The sequence below is a fragment of the Amblyraja radiata genome, chromosome 4 (genome assembly GCF_010909765.2).
Source record: "Amblyraja radiata isolate CabotCenter1 chromosome 4, sAmbRad1.1.pri, whole genome shotgun sequence".
In the NCBI taxonomy this organism is placed as follows: Eukaryota; Metazoa; Chordata; class Chondrichthyes; order Rajiformes; family Rajidae; genus Amblyraja; species Amblyraja radiata.
In genome coordinates, this window is record NC_045959.1 from 81,784,916 (window position 1) to 81,799,390 (window position 14,475).

The 14,475-nt window shown below is 38.2% G+C and overlaps 1 protein-coding gene and 1 long non-coding RNA gene across 2 annotated transcripts in view; one reads left to right on the forward strand and one right to left on the reverse strand.

Moving 5' to 3' along the window:
- The window catches only part of LOC116972333, a 52,930-nt gene that overhangs the window by 14,308 nt on the left and 24,147 nt on the right, over positions 1–14,475 (forward strand). The window contains exon 2 of the long non-coding RNA XR_004411777.1: positions 9,388–9,486. This is a non-coding gene — a long non-coding RNA (uncharacterized LOC116972333). The remainder of the gene's footprint in view (positions 1–9,387; positions 9,487–14,475) is intronic.
- ndufv2 (NADH:ubiquinone oxidoreductase core subunit V2) overlaps positions 2,360–14,475 on the reverse strand; it is a 42,305-nt gene continuing 30,189 nt past the window's right edge. The window contains exons 5-8 of the mRNA XM_033019838.1: positions 12,722–12,890; positions 10,084–10,193; positions 8,619–8,695; positions 2,360–2,563 (exon numbers count right to left, since the gene is read on the reverse strand). Coding sequence (XP_032875729.1) covers positions 2,470–2,563; positions 8,619–8,695; positions 10,084–10,193; positions 12,722–12,890 — 450 coding nt within the window. The 3' untranslated portion in view covers positions 2,360–2,469. The remainder of the gene's footprint in view (positions 2,564–8,618; positions 8,696–10,083; positions 10,194–12,721; positions 12,891–14,475) is intronic.

Consider the following 14,475-nt stretch of genomic DNA (forward strand, 5'->3'; position numbering starts at 1 on the left):
GTATCTACAGTTCTTCTTATTGAATAGGCAATTCTGCCAATTTGATCAACTGGTGACAGGTTTTTAAAATATTTTGGAGCCATGTTTTTTAAAATTAACCATAAAAGGACACCGTGCTGGAGTAACATGGCGGATTAGGCAGCATGTCTGGAAAACATGGATAGGTGATGTTTTGGGTCGGGTCCCTTCTTCAGATCATTGCGGACCAATAGACCATAGTGGTTAATTAAATATTAGGCTAATACAGCAGTATTTATTTGGATTTTTTATTTTCTTTACCAATTAAACGTTACGTGATTGTTTACGGCAGCCATGCTACACATGCTGTTTTAATAAAAAGCTAGAAACCAGCTTCTATTGTCAATGTTGCTAAACCTGTTCTGTAGTTAATTTTAGATGCTGGAATCTTGAGTAAAACACAAACTCCTGGAAGAACTCAGTGGGTCAGACAGCATCCGTAGAGGAAAATGTACAGGTGATGCTACTGACTTTGATGTTTTGGATCGGCATTATTGTTGGTCCACCTTTTTGCACAAGTGACCAACATTAGGGTTTGGGAATAGGTTGAACAAAAATCTTCCTTATTATAATGGAATCCTAATTTTGAAATACTTCATTGAAGAAAGGTTTATTTCTAATTCTAAATTCTACTCTTGATACTGGCCTCTTCTTGATGTTTAGTCCTTCTACTTTCACTGAATCCCAAACCTTTGTTATAGAAACATAGAAAATAGGTGCAGGAGTAGGCCATAAGGCCCTTCGAGCCTGCACCGCCATTCAATATGATCATGGGGTTGTGGGGTTTGTATTAATTAGTTCAATGTGGCTTGTGTAAAGGAGAGGCTATAACCCTTCACTCACTTGGAAGGATGCAACAATCATCTCAACAAAAGAGTTATGCTTGACAGCGATCTGCCACCAGTGCGACGTGGCTTCCTTCAATTTAAACAACTATCTGAGCCACAATTTATGATAACTATTTCCTTAATCTAAAGATGCGTCCATAACAGCTCGGAAGGACGAGCTTGTAGATCACAAAATTTAACATATTTCTGACTGAACTTATATATTTCTGTTATTTGAGTAGGTCAAAATAATCAAATTTCCATCTAGAAATACCTCCCTTAGTGACTGTAGTGGGTTTAGGTGGATCACTTCACAACAGGTAGCAAATGATGGACAATAACATTCTAAGACTTTAGACCTTAGGGACACAGCATGGTAACAGGCTCTTCGGCCCACCGAGTCTGCGCCGGCCAGTGATCACCCCGTACACTAACATCATCCTACACACTAGGGACAATTTGTACTGAGGGCTAATTAATCTACAGAGGGCTAAAACCTATGCAGTCATAGGGAGAACATACAAACTGTACAGACAGCACCGGTAGTCAGGATCGAACACTGGTCTCTGGCACTGTAAGGGAGCAACTCTACTGCTGCGCAATATTAAAAAATGCTAAGTACTGATCTGGTATATAAATTGTTTTGACAAAGCAGGTGTATCAGCTGCAATTTTTGATCTGATTTAACGGTTTGAAAGTTATTAACAATAGATTTGCACTAGTTTAAAAGGCTGTGGTAGAGGATTAAGGTGTCATTTGAGTTATTTTTGTCAGCAGAGCCATTGGTAGTGTCTTGCTGTTTTTGATGTTGTAAATTTAATTTGCTTAAGATGACAACCATTACCCCACCACAATCAGTCACCCGAATCACCACCTATTCATGTTCTACACAGATCATGCCTGACCCGCTGAGTTACTCCAGTGCTATCTTTTTTTTTGGTAAATGAATTTACTAGCTTCTGAATATGCAGCTTTCTTCTGTGAGAAATTGAGAACTTTTCTGGGTCACCTTTTTTATCCCTTTGTTAAAATGTACTGATTACTGTCTCATTCAGATGAATGTCTCGTGGTGTAGGGAGGAGTATGGATTGCCCAATAGATGAGCTCAGCACAGCACATTATTTCAAACCAACTAATCGATTCCTGCCAATTGCTCAATGCAGCACTCGCTGCGCCACTATTAGCCTGATGTTTACTGCCTTTGGGAATAGAATAGGTTTAAGAAAAATCTTCCTAACTATAATGGAATCTGAATTTTGAAAGACTTCATTGAAGGAAGGCTTATTATATCAGCTGTGCTACATAATTAAAACTAAATAGGTGGATCTATTACAAGAGAACATTTATTCTGGTGGGGTAAAACTTTGCAACTGTTGCTATAAAGCAGAATAAAATTCCGTGCACATGTAATAGGAGGCTTTCCATCTGTAGTGTGGAAGCACAAGAAGGGGGGGGGGGGGGTGTTAGTTTATTTATTTAAAATAGGACCACATAAAAAAAATAGAATCAGAATGTTTAGGCTTGCAGTATGAGAAACATTTTATTATATACATTTTGTTTGCGCACAAATACCAAGATAAGATCAGTACAAGAAATTATCAGCTCCTTCTAGCTACAAGATTAGCTAAAGTCCTGGCTGAAGTCCAAAACCAGGCTCCTTGGGTGGTTCCAACAATGAAGTTAAACCTCCAGCAGGCTCGCAAGAAAATCGTCCATTCCTATAGATGGTAAAAAGTAATGAAGCATTTTGTTTAAATACAACAAAAATTATAAATCGCACAATTCTCCAGCCATGTTATCTGCTAGCATTTAATTTCACCTAGTATAGACACTCAATCCTTTAAACTCTTAAAGTTGAAATGTCTAAGTGCATTGTTTCTGAGCTCTAACTGGTATACCAACTACATACTTTACAGTATGCACCTAACCTTAGGTCCTGATAGTTAACAGGTGTGGCGCACAGAATTTTATTCACAAATGCTTTTGGTTTGGCACCGTGGTTGGGTTTCTGCCTTACAGCTCCACAGACCCGGGTTTGATCCTGACTACAGGTGCTGTCTGTACGGAGTTTGTATGTTCTCCCAGTGACCGCGTGGGTTTTCTCTGGGCGCTCTGATTTCCTCCCACACACCAAAGATGTACAGGTTTTTAGACTAATTGGCTATGGTAAAATTGTAACTTGTCCCTAGTGTGTAGGATAGTGTTAAGTTTATAGGGTGATCGCAGGTTGGTGCAGACTCGGTGGGCCAAAGGGCCCGTTTCCACTATCTCAAAAATCTAAAGCGACTGGTGAAGAGAAGTTGAATAGTAGGATATACTTTATTACGATACGGGCAACAGAGCTTTGAAAGAACCAGTTTACAGCAAGTGTGCGATAGGAACCTTGACTTCAGAACTTTGGAAAGGTCAAGTACCCAAGACCTGTGAACATTTCAGCAACACATGAATATGGTAACATTGTCTCAATGAAGAAGTCTTGTTGGTTTGTCAGAAAACACATCAAGGTTTTGATAACCTCTGGTTCTAATCCTCCTCTTGGCAAATGTCTGGAACATAGGGAGTGATTTGTGGTTAAGTGGGCAGAGAAGGTACGATTCATTCCCTGGTCAATTAAGCCTTCTAGTTGCATTGCTGAAAATGACAGATTGCTATTGTGCTCCATTTTTGTTGAAACAATGTTTGCTTCAGATTCTAGCATGAATCTTATTTGCCTGTCAGTAACCTTGTATTTGACACTGGTTGGCAGCTTCTGACATTGAACTAATTTGGTCAGCTAACCAACGGTATGCAGCTGAGCTCCAGGAGTGAAAAGACCCAGAGCTTGAAATAACATTTTGCCCCACCCAAAATGTGCTGATTTTACACTAGAGTTTCGTCTAAAGTAGGTGAAATGTCAAGGTAAATGGAGTGGGAAAGTATAAGTTCTGATATGGGAAAATTAACTTATCCTTGGCTTTTTACACAGTCTGCATAATCCTAATCACATGCCATCTCATTCCTGGGCAGCACCACTAACCATTCCAATGGTAATTATGAAGGTGCATTGACTAACTCTGGTGGCAATACTTGTCAATACGTCACTACTTTCGATTTGTGTACACTTTATACAGGGGATGGGGAAGAAAATTTATAAATTCTCTGCAACTCATTAGAAAACTAAGAGCCCATCTTGCTTGCATTGCTTGACACAAAGTTTAAAAATGCTGACAATTTGCTTCACAGCTATAATTCCAGAAAAGTTGTAGGCATGCACCCATCATAGAGGGAGGGCATTAATGCCCTTTATTTACTCCCTAACTGGAATATAGCTACTTGTAGTAACTGAACATGAAACAAATTGTTTGACTGCAAGCATCAATTGATCAATTACAGCTGCAGCAAGCACATTTCAGTGTCCATTTAACTAATTTGTTTACAGCATACGAACAGAGCATGCTAACTGGGATTCGAAAAGGATGCAACTTGCTTAAAAGTTAAGGATTTGACTTATTGCTTGATATTTATAAATTTGAAACAACTAATTTACCAAGGACATATTTCTCTCGGGGTGTGCAACCATCAGCCAAGATTCCACCTGCTGGTAAATGCAGTGTGGAAATTGTTGAGAAAGATGAGTTCGGTGACAAGTGTTCCCACAATACTTAATACTTCAGCATTAATTGTTCCCCCCCCCCCCAAAAGTTACTACGGCACTTTGTGTCTATCTTTGGTATCAACCAGCATCTGCAGTTCTTTGTTTCTAGTTATTTGTTTTTAGGTTAATTTTATATATGAAGCAAGGAATCATTTCTCACCCCAGACTGATTTTGGATGGCCAGAAGGCAAGAATGCAAAACCAACATTAGTCAAACTTTCACAAACTGGTCTTTTAATTGCTGCTCAGCAATTAAACCGTGGTTGTGATTGCTGAGCTTCTTACCATTGGCTGGGACAGATAAGACTTTAATGTTGTCCAACTATTGTTAAGTGGGAGGTGAGGCTTAACTTTCCTTGGCAAGCCCAAAGGTGCACTCATTTCTAATCTGCTGCAGGTAGTTTTATCTGGAGTCTGGTGGAAAAGTCAAAGACTTGTATTCCATATTATTATTATTTTTTTAAACTGAGAGGCTGGTAGGACTAGGAACTGTTTATGTTCACTAGTTGTCCTCGTACACATCACTGAAAGCCAACATGCAGGTGCAGCAGGCAGATGGAGGCACGGGGTATGCTGGCTATCATTCTGAGAATTAGAGTACAAGAGGATAGATGTACCACAACAATTATACACACCGGTTTGAAAGAATTGATAAATTGATGACGACCTCTGGCAAGCCTAGAAATTGGGGTCGCGTCTCAAAAAAAGGAGACGGGCCTTTCAGTAAGGGTAGCTTTGCTATAATGCAATAGCTACGCTTCCTAAGAAATTGTGTTATAAAAATCATGCTACAATGCCTTCCATAATGTTTGGGACAGACCCATTTATTAATTATTATTATTAATTATTTGCCCCTATACTCCATAATTTGAGATTTGTAATAGAAAAAAATCACATGTCATTAAAGTGCACATTGTCAGATTTTATTAAAGGGTATTTTTATGCATTTTGGTTTCACCATGTAGAAATTACAGCAGTGTGTATACATAGTTTCCCCACCATTTCAGGGCATCATAATGTTTGGGACACATGGCTTCACAGGTGTTTGTATCTGCTGAGGTGTGTTTAATTGCCTCCTTAATGCAGGTATAATGCAGCACCAAGTCTTTCCATCACCTTTGGAAACTTTTAATCAACACGAGGACCAACATTGTGCCAATGAAAGTCAAAGAAGCCATTAAGAGATTGAGAAACAAGAATAAAACTGTTAGAGACATCAGCCAAACCGTAGGCGTACCAAAATCAATTATTTGGAACACCATTAACAAGAAAGAGAGCACTGTAGAGCTTACTAATCACCAAGGGACTGGCAGGCCAAGGAAGACCTCCACAGCTGATGACAGAAGAACTCTCTCTATAATAAAGAAAAATCCCCAAACACCTGTCCGACAGATCAGAAACACTCTTCAGGAGTCAGGTGTGGATGTGTCAATGACCACTGTCCGCAGAATACTTCATGAACAGAAATACAGAGGCTACACTGCAAGATGCAAACCACTGGTTAGCCGCAAAAATAGGATGGCCAGGTTACGGTTTGCCAAGAAGTACTTAAAAGAGCAACCACAGTTCTGGAAAAAGGTCTTGTGGTCAGATGAGACAAAGATTAACTTATATCAGAGTGATGGCAAGAGAAAGTAAGCTTAAGCTACAGATGGCTGCAATACAGGCCTGGCAGAGCATCACCAGAAAAGACACCCAGCAATTGGTGATGTCCATGAATCGCAGACTTCAAGCAGTCATTGCATGCAAAGGATATGCAACAAAATACTAAACGTGACTACTTTCATTTACATGACATTGCTGTGTCCCAAACATTATGGTGCCCTGAAATGGGGGGGACTATGTATAAACATTGCTGTAATTTCTACATGGTGAAACCAAAATGTATAAAAATACCCTTTATTAAAATCTGACAATGTGCACTTTAACCACATGTGATATTTTTCTATTACAAATTTCAAATTATGGAGTACAGAGGCAAATAAATAAATGATGAGTCTTTGTCCCAAACATTATGGGGGGCACTGTATATAAACCATCGTGTGAAGGGGCATTATGGGTGAGTTTCAAACGCTAAATTACTGTTTCTCCCTGTAGGACTTCAAAAATAAAAGATCTTTTAAGAGCTGTTTATTTTTGTAACTGCAAACTCTACGTTATTAATTGTTTATTAATTATTGCGCAAATGTAAATACAAGCGATTACTTGTCAATTTCAATGAACACTTACAGTTAAACTCACAGACTTTTCAAGAGACTGGTGTTTTATTATTATGGAAACTTTCAATAGACCATTTTTTGGGATAGCTTTTACGGCTTGTCAAATTGAAAAATCCTTATAACTATAAAACTGATCGTGTGCAAGTGCGCATGTGTATCTTATCGAAAAAACGACATGCGAACGGGAAAATGTTTTACATATTCCGGTAGATTTACCCCCTGGAGTCCGAAATCGGCTTATCTGAAAATTTTGTGCTTTATTTCTTGAGATAATAAAAATTTCCACAAATCCGATAAAACTTTAAAATCAAAACGCCTGTTTTTCGCTGATGTGACAATGGATGTGCCTGCCTGCCGTCTGCTCGCATTGCGACAGACGTCACCTCCCACCCCTTCCTCCTCCCCCCCATTATACAAAAGTCGCCCTGTCGACTGAAGACCAAAGATCATAGCTAAAGACTGCGGCACACGCTGCAAGTGAAGAACAAGCAAGTCTGGCCCTGTACTAGAGCTCTCAGGTCCGGTCCGTCGATGTCAATAAACCTTTGGGAAAAAAACCCCGCTGTCTTCTTGCTTGTGCTGCGAATGACGTCACCCCCCCCCCCCCCCCCGTACTCGGGGCCCTGCCTGCAGCCGGGAGCGAGGTTTGGGAACCAGCCCTCCCCTCTGCCGACGCGCCCCACCCCCCTCTGTGTCCCTCTCTGTCTCGCTCTCTGTGTCCCCCTCTGTGCCTCTATGTCCCTCTCTCTCTACCCCCCCCCCCCCCTCTCTAGCCGCACCTGCGAGTTGGGGGCTAAGCGTGAATGGATAGGACAGGGGGATGGGGTAAAAGGAGTGAATGAATAATAATATAATATCAATGGGGGTGGTTAGTGTGTGTGAGGGGTTGGTTAGGGTGTGTGTGACGCTGCAGGCCGCCCCCTACCCCGCAACCGCACGTTGAGGGGACGGGACCCAACGGGTCACACTTGTTCTACTAACTTTTAAATGGCTCTAATTCCCGATCGAAATTACGTTACAACCAATTCTGGCCATATAAATATTGTTCCCTGATCGATAATTGTATTATGTCCAATTAGCATTATGGAAGAACTCCTGGACTGAAATGTTTATTTCCATTAAACAATGTGGATCTTTAACATTCACTATCAAACAAGGCCATTAAGGTTCAGGCATTGGTTCCATGCAAAACTGAGACTGAGATTAATACTCATTAGAACAATTGAGACAATGGGAAGAGTGTTGAGTTGGAAGATCAGCATCTTTTCTAAAATGCACAGTGGGCTCGAAGGGCCAAATGGCCTAGCACTGGCGGTACACACGACAATAAACTAAAGTTAGTTTTTAAAATATTAGCATAATTTTATTAGGCCTCCAGCCCTTTTTTGGAAAGTGTTCCTTTTTTTTGAAAGATTAACAAGAAAATGATGAAAGATTAAGTCCAAACAAAGTACATGGATTACAGTGTCCAACTGCTCATTCACCCAGTTTCAATGGAGAAAAATCAATCATAAAATGTAGTTCTGTACACACTCAAGACTGGATGTCAACCACCACTGAGAGCAAGACACCATACATCCATCTATGGTGCACATGAAGGTCACAACCTTGTTTGCTAATGCTAAATCACAGGTTCCCAAAGCTGGGCAGCTGGTCTAACTATAAAAGCAATGTAGGAACAAAGCACAATCAAGATTCCTAATAAATATATACAAAATAAATGTTACCTGAAGGATTAGCTTCATGTGCTTAACATTTCCTACGAGTCCAGTAACGAGTAATTTAGTTCGACTTTTAAGGACATTTTAAAATCCTACGATTACTTGCTAAAGTACACCTCATTTTCAATTTATCCAAAGTTTGAAATTTACATATTTTTAAGCATTGCATTTTGGAGTATAACTTAAGAATTACATTTACCTTGGGCCAGGTTTAGGAATCTTGCCTGTCTTTAATTCATCAATTATTTCCTCCATGTCTTTTGGTGTTAGATCCTCCTATAAAGCAAATATATTATCCATCAGCAATTGTACACCATCAGTTACCAGGAAGAAAACATTTTACTATAAATTGTACATTTTTGTTTCATGGAAAAGACCGAACAGTTGGTGTGGTGCAAAGGCTGAAAATAAGAAACTACTGTGATCAGTGTATATTTGTACATTAAATGAAAATAATGCAAGAGTACTACTACTGAATGCTCAATGTATCATATTCCATGCAGCAAGCATAAAACAATCAAGTATTACATCTAGTTATCATGTTTGTGAAACATAGGTCCTTGTGAGAAGTTTGTTGTAATTTACCTAAACTGTACTTTGTGGTTTAATGGTTAGCACTGTTAAGTCAGAAGGTCCAAATCCGAGGGTTAAGGGTTCAAGTTCCACTGCACTTCAGAACCAAAATATAGGCTGGATGGATTCTGTCTAGCGTGATGTTAAACCATTTCTTCTATTCTCTCAAGAAATCAAATGACTGCCTAGATGTTGACTTTTATGCCTTGGCTTTTATATGGCTTAGGAACAGAATGAGTGATAATAGTTGATGGATATTATATTTAGTTCATTAGAGCAATGTCTTAGATGAATATTTCATCCGTGTTTACTCAGAACGTTGTAATTAAAATTTCAGGGAAAGGAATGAAGAAATCTTTCAATAGTGAAATTTAAGAAGGTATTGGATATCTCAGCAGACATAAAGATGGATAAATCTCCAGAACTGGTTGAAATGTACCCAAGCTGTTATGCAAGGCAAGCAAAGAGATTGCTGGGGTCTTGAGATTTCACAGGTAAGGGCAGCATACATCGCTAATAATAATAATTTTTTTAAGCAGTGGGGATAAGCCAAGAAATTGTGAGTTTAATATCAGTGTAGGAAAATTATTGGGAGACAAAATAAGAAACGTTTGAAAAGGCAGGGACTACAGACATTCTCACATTATATATGTATATGTGAGATCCTGTTTGTTCTACTGGATTATTTTTTTCCAAGAGGTAATAAAATGCCTTGATGAGGGCAGTGCAGTTTTCATGCTCTCACAGAGACGATCGATTCAGGACAAGTTAGGAGACAATCAAATATTGGCATAATAGAAGGCAGAGGGTGAAGCCGGATGTTTTTCACTGCTGGAAGCCTACAACCGGTAGTGTACCACAGGGCTCAGTGCGAGGCCCTTACTGTTTATTATGCACATTAATAATATGGATATGAACCTTGTACTTTAGGAATATAAGATTGACGTTTAGGGGATATGTATTCCAATTTCTTCCTTTAATACTGAATAGTGGTTTGTTTGGATTTACACAGTCGAATTAATATCCATCATCTTCACATTTATATCATCACACATGAAGATTTAAAATATTGAAAAATATTTAAGACTTACATAATAATTGTCATTAATTTGAACCATTGGTGCATTCACACATGCACCCAGACACTCCACCTCTGTGACGGTAAAAAGCTTATCAGGTGTTGTTTCTCCAATTGCAATACCTAAAAATGAAAATAAGCGAAGTCATTCTGCAACAAAACCACATTTTGTTTGAGATCCATCAGAACCAATTTAGAATACTTTTCAAAACTAAAATTCAGTTTATTTCGGAATATCATCTTCCATTCAAGGCACTACTTATTAAATGTAAACTGCAAAATAAAATCACGAAATGCTCATTTCTGATTCTTTGGTATATTGAACATTATTTTGAAATTTTACTGTTTTACACATGACATTGAATGACAGGCTTTTTAGATCTCATAACATATTTTATTAAAAAATGTAAATTATAAGGTGTGCTGCATCAACTAGGAATTTGGATATCTAGCTTTCCCTTGAAAGTCATAATCTTGCCAATGTTAATACTTTTTAGGAAAGTCTGTCAATTGAGACAGGAATTTTCTAATGAGGTGGGAATAAACTTAGAACTGAAGGGGGTGGCCTTGTTAGAAACGGGAAGCTTGGTCACTGACTCCAGGATTCTGCTACAAATTGCAAGAATGTAAAGAATTGTAGGTTGTTATTTATAGCCGAGGAATGATTAACCTGATTATAATTCTTGAGCTGCAGCCATGAGTTACGGTCAGTCACTTGCAAGAGATGCAATTTACTTCCACAGCTGTTTGCATTCTGGCTATAGAGCATGAAGTTTTTGATTTGAACCGTGACTGCTTTGGGGTACCTTTTCAGCTGGGGTAATGGCTGTCTCATGTTGTTCCCCTTGCTAGCTTTCCTAATAAGAGCTGATGATAATTTGAGCATTAGACAGGAGAAATGGAAGCAAATGTTTGGTGGCGGGAGGGGGGGGGGGGGGAGAAGGGGTGGATTTTGTTTTAATTGCTGTCATAAGTGGAAATGATATTACGACAACCGAATGGAGTATTATTTTAAATAGAAAATAAGGCAAATTAAGAATTTGTACATTTATTAAGCCACGGGAATAATGCAATCTAAAATAGTATATTGGTCCCATGGAAAATGCAAATTCAATATCACAACACTGAGTTTAAGTTATAGTTGTGGGAAACCTTTGAAATAGGACTATTGACAAGTGTTAATTTTTTTTTGGGGGGGGGGACGATTTTGATTATATTTTCACTGATCTGTGTAAGTAAACAATGACTTTCAGATTAATAATAGGAGCATTAAGGGTAAATATCCTCTCTGAATTGTACACGTGCATTTGCTCAGTAGTTAGATGGACATCCGTCTCACTTCAGGGGCCTCTGACAGTTTCAGGTGTTAAAAGCTCCAGGAACAAGACAGAACAGAAAAACGAACCTTTCTTTCCTGGATTAAAATCTGCTGTCAAATAATTGAATTAATCCATATGGCCCCATGTGGCACAAAAGTTATGTAATGAGCAAGACCCGAGTAAAATAATTGACACAGACAGTTTGAGGGTTTTTAAATGGTAAGTTTTTTTCAGCTTCAAAATTAGTCATTCATAGATTTCCTGTCTCTCAGAATTCGGAACAAAACTTTACTCATTTGTTAAATAATATTACAAAATGACTAGATAATTAGCAAGTCACTATCCAAATTATTTTTTATATGGAGAGAATAAGTGTCCCGGACGAATCCTGCTTATAAATCATAGGCTCTTACTGAACAAAAATCCTAAATTTATATCTTCATTTATGCGCACATTTTTTTTTCATGAATCATGCTTAACTCATCAATTTGCTAATACTGAATTAAGACCATCTTTATAGGTTGATGCTTGCTGATTAATGTGACAGATGAAACTTCATGTTGCACAATGTAAAATATTATATTTTGATACGAGAATCGAAGAGGGCACAATTCTAAAAGTACAAGAACCAAAAACAAATCAAGGAGTGTATGATTGTTGATAGCAGCAGGACAGTTGTTCCAGAACAATACATGCTACCCAAGTACAGAGATCTACCCTAATGTGCAAATGCTTTTTAATAAACAACATTAATCTGTCTAACTTTTATTTAGGATTATTGATTTTTGATGTCAAATAATATTTCTGGAAGTGAACCCACTACACAATGGGCATTTTTATAAATTAAATAAAATCCAACAGACCAGACAAAAATCTATTTTGGCACATATTAATAATCCTAATTTGGTTGTTTATCCCGTTGGTGTTTGTGCAAATCAATTGCTATCACATACAAGATAAAACACTTTATGCACTTCACTGATATTCAAAAATGTTTTGGGATATTCTGCAGACATGAATGTGGTATGTAAGCATTTTTAAATGTGTAAAAAAATTACTAAAATGGAGCTTTAAATGAACGAATTTACATTTAAAATACTGATAAAATACTTAGTATCTTAATGATCCTCCATTGAGTTTTCAGTAAGCAAACCAAGGTGTAATCAAAGTAAGAATGGAATATTTGTAATTTTTTTTAATGTGGAATCCCATTCATTGAAAGCATCCTATAATCAAAACTAATTTAGAAGCACAAGATCCTGCCTATAAATACTAATTTCATTCTGTGAGACCATTTTCCTACTTTAATTGTACATGATTCAGACTGCTTACCAAGTTTCTCCTTGATGCATTTTAAAATGCTGTCAGAGTCGCACAGCATACAAGGTGTCGTTGTACAGATTTGAATGTGGTGCTTGCCCATCGGCTTGCGATTAAACATAGTGTAAAACGTGGCCACTTCATACACTCTCATAGTAGGCATTTTTAAAATCTCAGCAACCTTTAAAGGGAAAAATACAGAAATGAAAGTTAAGAAAGTGATTTTATAATTATTGATTCCTAGAATGGACTCCCATAGATACAATATTTCACTTAAGCAATAGTTTGTGCCAGAAATATGAAATAACAAAAACACAATGGAAATATTTGGTTCAGGCTTCTTCTGTGCAGATCATCCAATGGTGTTTCAGGACCATGACATTTCTTTGGATGGAAATGAGACTGTGGCCTCATCCACAAAATGGGTGGCCACTCTGCAAAAATTATTTTAGTCCAGAAGCACAACTTATAATCATGTATCACCCTATCTGACCTCAGTTGTAACAATACTCTATGTGAGCTCTAGGAATAGAGCTTTTCGAACTAGGCACAATTCAGTCCTTGGAATTTAGCGCTACATTCAACAATTTCAGATCATCAACAATTTAGATTTCTAGCATTTTCTGCAGTTTTTCCGCCTTAAATCCTGTATCAGAGATGTGCCTACACAGCTCTGGCAGTCTGGAAACTGATAGTCAGTGTGTACTCAGTGGGGTAAAGGTCCCATTTCTATGTGTATGAAGCTATAATTGTTTCTATCCTTCTGTGCAAATGCACTAGCCAGAAACATTAAAGTAATTTATCTGTACAGATGTTACCTATCATGCTGAATAGGTCCAGATATTACTACTTTGTGACACCTTTTACTTCCCATCAATTTAAACAAACATTTTAACTAAAAGGCATACTGGGTAGCAAGGGGGAGAGGACCACACAAGGATAAAGGAGGGAATTTGTGCTTGGACTTGGATGTAGGCAAGGTACCAAACGAGTACTTTGTATCAGTGTTCACTAAGGAGACAGACATGGAGGACAGTGGGGGAGTAAGAACAGAGCAATGTGGGGTATACTATACGCTAGGGCATATCAAGAGCAAGGAAATGTTGGGTCTCTTGAAGAGCACCAAGGTGGATAAGTCCCCAGTGTCTGATGAGGCAAGAAAATAGATTACTAGGGCCTTGACTGATATTTGTATAATCTCTAGCAAGTTCCAGGAGAACTGGAGAGTTACTATTGTTGTTTTTTTCTTTGTTTAAAAAGGAAAGTAAGGATAATTCCAGAAATTATAACTGTTGAGCCTCAGTGGCAGTGAAGGTACTAGAGTGCTTTCTTAAGAATAAGATTTATCCACATTTGGAATATAATAATTAGAGACAGTGAGCATGGTTATGTGAGGGGCAGGTCATTCTTACAAATTTAAGATTGAGTTTGCTCAGGACATGATAAAAGTGACTGAGTGTTGGGCAGTGGATGCTGTCCACATGGATTTTGATAAAGGCATCTGACAAGGTCCTTCCTGGTAAGCTGAAAATTAAGATGCATGGGATCCAGGGTGACGGTAGTTTGGAAGACAGGATAGCAGTGGAGAGGTATCATTCTGTTCTGTTCTGCAGGGATCAGTGCTTCAGTTCCTGCTGAAGTCAGACATTTTCCACATCTATATACTTAAGTCTGATCTTGTATGTGGATGTATTTGTTTGTGTGTGTATTTGTTTGTTTGTGTGTAATCACATCTTCTCGAAAAAAACGACGTGCTAGCGGTAACA